Raw genomic sequence first — 9,224 nt, 5'->3', positions numbered from 1 at the left:
TGTTTTCATCTGTTGTCCTCAATACAAAAAATGCAAGCATATTATCCTACAATCTAATGGTTTTGTAAATAATGTTCAGATGCAAAAATGTGTTTTAAACATGTAAAATATGAATGATTTACTTTAATGCAATTTGCATTAACCCTTTTATTTGAAAGGCATTCTAACTCCTTTTGTTTTATGGGATTCCCATCAGCAACAGACAACATACATCATATTAATGTCATCTGACTGTGAGAGCAAATGGGTCAAACATAGGATACTAACAGAATACTAGCGCTCCTATATTGTGAAAGGGTTTTTCCTTTGTTAAAACCTTTTATTTTGAAACCGGATGGTGATAGCAGTTAAAGGCATTGGTGCTGCTGACTTGGTGGCTTTGCTCGCTCGGAGCTTCAGTTGTTTGACGTCTCATTTGTATCAGCGGGAGGAGATGATCAATGGACCGGTAAAAAAAGGCTGGACCCGTCCGGAACCAGGTATCGAGTTTGGTTTATCATTTTCTTCAGATGTAATATAATCGAACCTGAGTCACATTTACACCGTCACGATGTTTATACACACTGAGCTTATATAGCCAGGTGAGGCTGTAGCCTTCTTCATTTTATAGCCCCAATATACGCTATAAATAGCATGTTTTGTTTAGAACGCAGAGGAATGGCTGTATGGAGGTTTTCCTGGAGTGTGTTTATGAACCACAGAATATATATATAAACCAATTAATAGCCATTCGTTTTAATAATGAGTGTGTTTTATATACTATATATAGAAATACAGGAACAACAGTGCGTGTGTAATAAATGAATGATAAATAAATAAAGGTTAGAGTGAGTAAGGCTGTGTAATCAGTAGTAAAGCTGGGTTAAGCCACAGCATCAACCTAAGCTGAAGACAAGGACGGTGGGAGGGGCATACAGGTAGGCCACACCTGCCCGAGTAGAGAAAGAAACAACAAAATGGACCATCCATCCATCCATCCATCCATCCATCCATCCATCCATCCACCCATCCATCCATCCATCCACCCATCCATCCATCCATCCATCCACCCATCCATCCATTCACACATGTATCCATTAATTTATTCACATCACTACAGCATTGGAGCAGTGGATCTCAGCTAGTTTGTCATCAGGACCATAAATATCAGCCATGACCCAAAATTAGGCAAAATTAGTCAATGCCAATATTTTACAGGTTTAACTCAAATAATACATATGATTATCATAAACTGATTTTACTTTGATAATAAAACCTATTTCTTTCAGATGGGAGTGTTAAAAAGAAGGAAAAAAAGTATCTATTTCTTTCAAATAGTTTCCTTTTGTGTAAATTGATGCATTTAAAACACAATGTAGGCAGCACAGCAGTTATTGTCTAAAAGTTTTTGTTATTTTTAATCATCACGTGATTGCTTTAGCTAAGTAGTCACCTTCATAACCTTTATCTACAGGACCTGTGTCAAACTCAAGGCCCGGGCGCCAAATCCGGCCCTTTAGCGCATCCAATTCGGCCCTCAGAAGAAAGTAAAAATGACGGAGAAAACCTGCATTACTGTGTAAATGACCAAATAATCTGGTTCTAGGTATATGAAATTCACAAATTGAATGAAACTCTAGAATATTTTTAGAGGCTCACATGAATGCAGTCATTTTTAATTGAAATTGTGGAAAGAACTCTCAGTTTTTCCACAAATCTTTCAATTTCTCACAAACAATTCCACAAAATTCCTCTAAATTACACAAAAAAAGGTGACAAAATCAAACCTTTTTTGAAGTGAATTAAACTGATGTTGAAAACTAGGGCAAAATTATGTTAAAGTAGTTATTTTTTCCCCACCTAAAGACTGTGGTCCATTTGAGATCAAACTAGTCTGTATTTGGCCCATGAAATAAAATGAGTTTGACATCCCTGAGTTACAGTATAGTCTCACTGAGACAACTGATCTTATTGTCTTATATTATGAAGCTTTGCGTAGGATCTATGATACTGAAATTATGCGTGTGCTGAAAATGTAAAAATGTAGAGCGTAAATTAATTTCAGATTTATTGAACTGTGCGTGCATTATGCATGCCTGCAAGTACTGTATTTTTTGTTTTATGAACTACAATCTACCATTAAGTAAGTACGGGTGAATTCACTTCCTATACCCTCATTCTACCATAAAAGATCAATGAAAAGAACCTTCTTACATCTAAACATCCTACTGAGCCGACCAATGGCCTTTTTCCCTTTATCATTGCAGAATAGACGAGGAAAAATAATTCTTCAAAGGATTCATACAATTGTACATGTGCCAAAAACTGTACAATTTTATAATCTGAAAACTGTACATGTACCCCCACATTAAAGTGCACCTCATCCAGGCTTCACGGGTTGGTTAGACGGGCAACTTTGCTGTGTCTCAGGATAAATTAATCCTTTTTAAAGACAGGCCATTGTGGACCAAATATGTCAGATTATTTACTTCATATGAATTTATTATCTTCCATAGACCCAATGGCTTATTAAAGGAACACATCTATAGCACAGCAGGTGAGGGTAGCTGCTGTGATTATGCAGGTCTGTCACTAAAACTAAATGTATGAGAATCTGGCATCAATTCACTACCAGTGCTGTCATTTCCTCCAAAATGTTTATGTGCAATGGTCAAAGTAAACTTTGTGTGCACATCTTTCAGGCCTAGTTTATATTGATTATTCTTTAAAGTTCTCTGACAGCTCTATGAAAACTCTAATTATATGCATTATATACAACATTTTTATTTTATAAAAAGTCAGGTATAAGCCAGACTTTACCTCACATGATAAGCCAGATACATTTTGTGTCAAGTTTCACTCAGTCCAGGGTTCACACAAAGTTTAAAGTGGGCTTCCTGTGGCCCGCAGGACACCAGTTGAAGGGTTTCTGTCATGGAAGTCCTCAGCACTAAGAAACTACCTGAGCACTGTTTATTTGACTTCTCTCTCTTTTCATAGTTAATGAAGCAACACAACAGACAACAATGCTGACCAAGAAAGTCAGAACAGAGTACATGAAGAAGTTCAGGGATCCTAAGTGGGAGACCTTCTCTAAATGCTATGAGGACTCTCGGAAGTATCGTCTCACCCGACGAGTGATGGAGCACTCCCACAGGCCGTGGCTCTGGGAGGGCTGGGACAGCAGCTCAGACTCCAGTGGCTGGTCCACACCACGGATGTCCAGGAACAGAGTTGCTCCTCTGTCTCTCCCTCCACCACCCACATCCACCGAGCTCCAGCAGAGGCTGTCTGAGTTAAAGATTAGCCCTGAGCCCAAACAGCCAATGGAGGACAGAGATGCTGAGGGGGGAGCCAGGGAGGCTTTGGGTAGGAACACTGCGCCAACCACAGGTGAGAAATCAGCACGTAAAAAAAATTGGGACAAGTACTAATTCGACCTAAAATCCAAACAGAAACTTCTTACTTGAACCGTGTTCATACAAACAAATCCTAGAGTGTTTTAAGTACTTTTTGATTTGTTGGCCTGGAAAGTCAGCTTGTTTGGGCTGGTGTAGACACGCAAAGAAGGCTGTGTTCTGAGTATATACTATTGTCTACTATATACTATAAGTATGGGAGGATTAGGATGAAGACCGTTCCCACTGAAGTATACTTCCATGTTTCCCAATATGCATTTTGATCCTACAACGACAAAAACCTGAAGAACTCTGAGGCCAAATATCTCCATTAATTCTCCACCTTTGAAAGTTCTTAAATCATTTTAAGTGAGAAAGTGACCAAGTAGAATAGCAACATGTGCTCATTTGATCCATAAAACTCCCGGGAGCACATTTCATGCCGACATTTTGGAGATTTGCGGAGACTCTCCATCGTGCTACTGACAAAACTTCCAGTTAACTTCAAAACAAGAGCCCTGTATACAAAAGTGGTAAAAATGAATGAAGACAAGAAGAGATGCTTTTGTTTTGAAAACTGGGTGTTGAACTTTTAGCTTGAAGCCGGTCTCAGGACGATTTAACTTTCCACTCGCAATGTGGTATGACTAGTGTGCCCATCGTGCATACTTCAAAAATGTCCTGATATAGTATACATCTGGGTATTTCTCACATACTCATTCTTTCCATACTATTTTATTTTGACTTAGTATGTGTAGTACGTTAGTATGCGATTTCAAACAGCTGAAGTCTAAAGCAGATAAGGCAGGAACGTTCTAGAACAGTTATTTTGGCCTGACTTCCAAATTAATTCACAACTAAAAAACCACCATATAACATTAAAAATGCAGATTAAAGGTAGTGAATAGGGACAAGCATGTGTGGATGTTAAAAGAAATTCACTGGAACAATGAGTTTTTAGCATGTTTAAGGCAGATAATACAGCCATGTTTTCTCTATGCGTTGCCTGCAGGTACAACTGGCTGTGGAACACTGAGGAGAAGTGAGTGATAGCGATACTGATGTGCTTCACATTTACCCGGTTCTTCTTTCTGATTTTTACTGCTTAAATCATACACTGCACGATCGGAGTCATAGTGCATCAAAAACAAGCAGTTCTCACAGAGTTTGCCACCCTGTTACTTTGTAGTGGTTTAAAAAGTGAGGCAAACCGAGCCAAAGCAAGGTATTAGGCTTATTAGCTCTTCTCCGCCCATTCCGACTGATTCCGGGCCTATCCCGGTGTTAAAGCAGCTTTAGACGAAAGCTTCTTTTCAGATTGTACTTTATGATGCTTGTGCTTCCAATTCCCTTTTAATTTAATTTCTTCCTCCTACAAGTATAACTAAATCATTGTGATCCACAAGAGCACAGGTAAAAATAATTAATTCTGGACCTGGAGTCATCTGAAACTGTGTGACATCTTAAATGTATTCATTGCTTGATGTCAAACTTTGTTTAACTTTCAGCAATATTGATTTTTTTTCCGTCAGGGACAATATTAACATTAGGATTCCTTCCATTGGCATTGTACATTGTGTTGATATATTGGTAGTATTTCAGTGTGAGATACCGTTTCTTTGTAACTATGTAAGGTTATATTAGTTATATTTCAGAGTCCACGGTTGTCTTCTTTTTACTGCTTTTTCAATGAATGATTGCAATGTTTATTTAAACCTTTCTGTCTTCCATACATTATACTTTAGCTACTCTAACTTTACCCAACAGAAACCAATAAATTATTTTCTTTTCTATAAATGAGCTATTTAGATTACTTTTATACTATCCAGTCAATGGTATTCCATCCCTCTGAGATGTGTCCCATGTGTTTGTCTTCAGGTGCAGCCGTGGTAGAAAATGGTATAAATGAGGAGAGTGGAGGTTCAGTGAAGGCAGATTTAAGCCATGTCAGCAATAACAGACCCTCGGAAGAAATGACTACAGACAATGGGCCAGCTGATACACTGTCTTCTGAAGGAGAACAACCAAACCCAGCGCCATGTCGACGTCGCCGGCGTCGCACACCCCACTCTGAGCCGGCACCTCGAGACAGTTCCCAAGATGACAAACCGACTGTTGTACGCAAAGCTCCGAGACCAAAGAGCCAACCAGCAATCAGTACCAATGAGAAGGAGAACCGGAGACCATCAAACCGGCTGGACTGGACTGAGAGACAGATGGACGTCAGGAGGACACCCAACAATGTGAGTGTTTGACTTTTAACAAACACATCATTTCATTTTTATTTTCCAATCAAACATTATGAGATTTTGTGTATTTATGAGTGAAACAATTCCTAATATTACTTCGGTAAAACTAATAAAACAAAACCAAGTCTACGTAGAAAACCTGTTTAAAACTGTGTTGGTGGTCAGGAACCCTGTGACCTCACTGCTGCTTTAGGACAAAGGAAAAAAAACTAAACAATATAAAACATTGGGTTTGACTTTGAACCCTGGGGTGGGCACTAGTGTTCTTTCTGTGTGGAGTTAGGGTGTGCATGTTCTCCCTGTGTTGTGTGGGGTTTTCTCTGAGTACTTTGGTCTCCTCACACCATCCAAAAACATATGTTACGTTAGTCAGACTCTCCACATTGTCCTGTGATGGACTGGAGCCCTGTTCAAGGTGTACCCCCACCTAGCTCACTTTGAGGCACCAGCAGACCTCCACAATCCTGAACAGGACCAAGCACGCCAGAACGTAAATGAAATATAGCAAAGGTCACCAAATAGTGGACCCTGGTCCGAGTCCGGACCCAAAGGGAGTGTCATGTGAACCCACAGACTAAATAGGAGCTATGAATTAAGACTTTATGTAGCACTTCAATATTTAGCCTGCACTGCAAATGCAGTCTTTACGCTAGGATTCTACCTGACAAGGAAATGCTCAAACCAAACTGTGGCACATATTAAAACTGGAATTGTAAATAATTCCTTTGAATTTCTTTAAGGATAAGGATAATAATAAAAGATAAGCAAGGGTGATAGATCACTTTTATTGCCACGTATGTACAGTTACAGTACATACACACAATTTGTTCTCTGCATTTAACCCCTCCCTGAGGAGCAGTGAGCTGCCACAGGGAGCAGTTAGGCACTGTGATGCCCCAGATGAGATTGTAACCCTCCATTTACAAGCCCGCTAGACCACCACAGCCCAGTTATTCACTTCTTGAACTTTAATTGAATACCTCTTAAATGTAGGATTGTTTAAACTTTTGTATTCACAGTCGGTGTCCATCTTATTAGCAGGACACAGTAAATGCATAAGATGATGTGATGAGTGGCTGTTTTCCTGTTCTTGGGATGGTTGAAGGTTTAATCATTCCATAGAGCAGCTCGACCTGAAAACACTACACCAGAGAACTGATCCTGTCACCCAACACTCTGGAAACATGAATAATACAAAACCTCCTGCTCTCTGATTTCCTCTTATAGTGCACAACATCGGACGCCTGCGTCCAGACCCACCGACAGTCAAAGAAGCGCAGCTCCAACCCGGACCGTCGACGAGCTAGATCGGCTGACTTAGAGAAGATGAGGAACTCCCAGCTGACAGTGGTTGACGACCGCTGGATGACAGAGTACATGCGCTGCTTCTCTGCCCGGCTCAGGTAGAGCCAGCACGAGGCCATGAGCACTAAAAAAGGACATCTAAATTTTGATGATCACATATGTTGAAGTTAAAACCCCCAAACCTTTAGATTCTGGTGTCTACAAACTGCAAAGCATAGCTGATGCAAAGCAATCCATTCTAACCTTAATTTAGAAATAAAACACTTCCTCTTCGGTTGCTCAAAGTACTACATTACCCACAAGCCTCAGTATCCGCGTTTGTGCCAGTGCTCTAATTAATTTGCCAGTTGGATCTTCTTAAATGTGACTTGGTGGGTTGAACTGTTTGACCTCTGTGGCACCTCACGAAGGTCACTTAATGTGAGGTTATGCTCACAATATTTGCTATTCAACCTTTGGTATCTGGTGCTGTAATCTGAAACGTTCATGAATATATATTAACAATAAATCTCAGAGGTATATTAATTACTGAACAGGATGCTTATATTTTGGCCATTAACTTTGCTCACAGTTTACCTTTAAATATCAGATATAAAAAGTGGGCATTAAGACAAACGGATAGAAATAACTATTAAGAAAATGTTCATATTAATAATCCTCCTTTTTCTTTCATTAGGCATGCTTGATTAAGAAAGCAGTGATCAAGAAAGGGTCTAATAGAAAATATAGTAATACATTCAGAAACTGTACAGTGTTGAATTTATTTTTACACTGAAATGTAAATGTTTTCTCAGGTCAGAGGATTCTCACACTTGGTTTAAATAATATCTGGTGTGAGTTCAGGTGGTTTAAGTAAACTTTTCTTTGTCAGGGAGGGTGAAACTTTTTTAATTCAATTTGTACTCCATTTTTGCACTTAATGTGGCAGTTTAACTTATTAAATTAAAGAAAAATCAACATGGGCAAGCATAAGCAAAGATGAAACGAGGAAATGAGGAATGTTTAAGTCCGAGCCATTCAGCTCGTATATGGGAATCAAAGCACTGACTTTCTGTTACATTTGTATGTTAATGTCATTGTAGATTGTATTTATATGGGCACATTCCATGATTGAAACGGAGGGCTAAAAATGTTCTGCCTCACATTTGACATGATTTTAAACAAACTGAACGCATGTGACGCCACAAAGAATGTTTGACGTCACAGCGACTGAGCGCTCACTCTGAATGTTTGCTGTTCACTTTCACCAGCTTCTCAACAAAACACAACCAGACTGTTGTTCAATGGTAACAGGTGCAGTGTTTAATCAAATAAATATTACAAAATAAAAGTATAAAAGAAAACATACAACTTTTACAAATAAAAAATGATTAAACATTATATACATAGAAATTATAAAGACAGATTCACATTTCCTGTACTAATGAAAATGAATGGTAGATGTGTATTCTTCTCATACACATCATTTAAAGCTATGGAGTATATATTCACTATTATATATCACATTTCCCAAATGAATATATGACAAACAGCTGCAACACTGTTTATTAATAGTAAAGTAACCTTCCAGTTTTAGTTCAGTACCACCAACTATTCAGTACAAAAAAAAAAAAACAGCCACAACTGTGGCAAGTGGTACAAAAACTTATAACAAAGAACATTTAATATCAGTGTAAGGCTGCTGCAAGTAAAGAGAGTAAAGAGTGATGAAGTGGTTTGGGTTTTTTTAAAGTTTTAAGACAATCACAAAAAAAGAATTCAAGTGATTCGTTTATGTACGAAGACTGTTATTATATAAGATAAAGTGATTTACAAGTGTGTCATTGTTCGTTCATATTTTATCTCACAATCATTTACATTTTTGGCAACTATATTTGTATTTGAAAGCACACAGTCTATATTTCTTCCTGTTTAAGTTGTTGCTGTGAAGAACAAAATGTATTTAAATAAAATCTGCTGTGTCAAGTTTGAGTCTGTGTTGCTCTTTAAGTAAAAACAAAAAACTAATAGAAATGAAACTTTTTTATTTTATACATTTTGTATCTATAGCAGTGATATCTTCACCAGGTCTCCCTCAAAAAATAGATTTCAATATTAAAGAACTTCCTGGTTGAATAAAAACAAAAATGCAATACAAGAATCAATTTCAAGAACTGTTTAAAAATAGTAATTCAAAGAATGCTAAAGTCAGAAATGATGAACCACACACCAAATGCAGGATATGGCCACTTTATTAGACACTCCAGTATAACACATTCTGTAGGCATTAGGGCAGCATCACAGTTGTAGGGTC

General features: G+C 38.2%; 1 protein-coding gene across 2 annotated transcripts; it reads left to right on the top strand.

The window, feature by feature from the left end:
- Positions 1-371: 371 nt before the first annotated feature.
- On the top strand, positions 372-8,559 carry ccsapa (centriole, cilia and spindle-associated protein a). Of its 2 annotated transcripts, XM_028448609.1 has the most exons (5): positions 372-479; positions 2,980-3,372; positions 4,390-4,419; positions 5,256-5,620; positions 6,854-8,559. In XM_028448609.1, exons 1-5 carry the CDS (start codon positions 434-436, stop codon positions 7,031-7,033), a joined length of 1,014 nt encoding a protein of 337 aa, XP_028304410.1. In that variant the 5' UTR covers positions 372-433; the 3' UTR covers positions 7,034-8,559. The 2 variants fall into 2 exon arrangements, with proteins under 2 accessions (XP_028304410.1, XP_028304420.1); XM_028448619.1 differs by lacking the exon at positions 4,390-4,419.
- The last annotated feature ends 665 nt before the right edge of the window (positions 8,560-9,224 follow it).

The sequence above is a fragment of the Gouania willdenowi genome, chromosome 1 (assembly GCF_900634775.1).
Source record: "Gouania willdenowi chromosome 1, fGouWil2.1, whole genome shotgun sequence".
In the NCBI taxonomy this organism is placed as follows: Eukaryota; Metazoa; Chordata; class Actinopteri; order Blenniiformes; family Gobiesocidae; genus Gouania; species Gouania willdenowi.
This window is presented reverse-complemented; position numbering and strand designations above follow the sequence as displayed.

Coding starts and splice junctions, on each gene's coding strand:
- ccsapa (XM_028448609.1), top strand. CDS start 434: ATGATCAATGGACCGGTAAAAAAAGGCTGGACCCGTCCGGAACCAG. Junction 4,420..5,255: donor CTGTGGAACACTGAGGAGAA/GTGAGTGATAGC, acceptor GTTTGTCTTCAG/GTGCAGCCGTGGTAGAAAAT. Junction 5,621..6,853: donor TCAGGAGGACACCCAACAAT/GTGAGTGTTTGA, acceptor TTCCTCTTATAG/TGCACAACATCGGACGCCTG.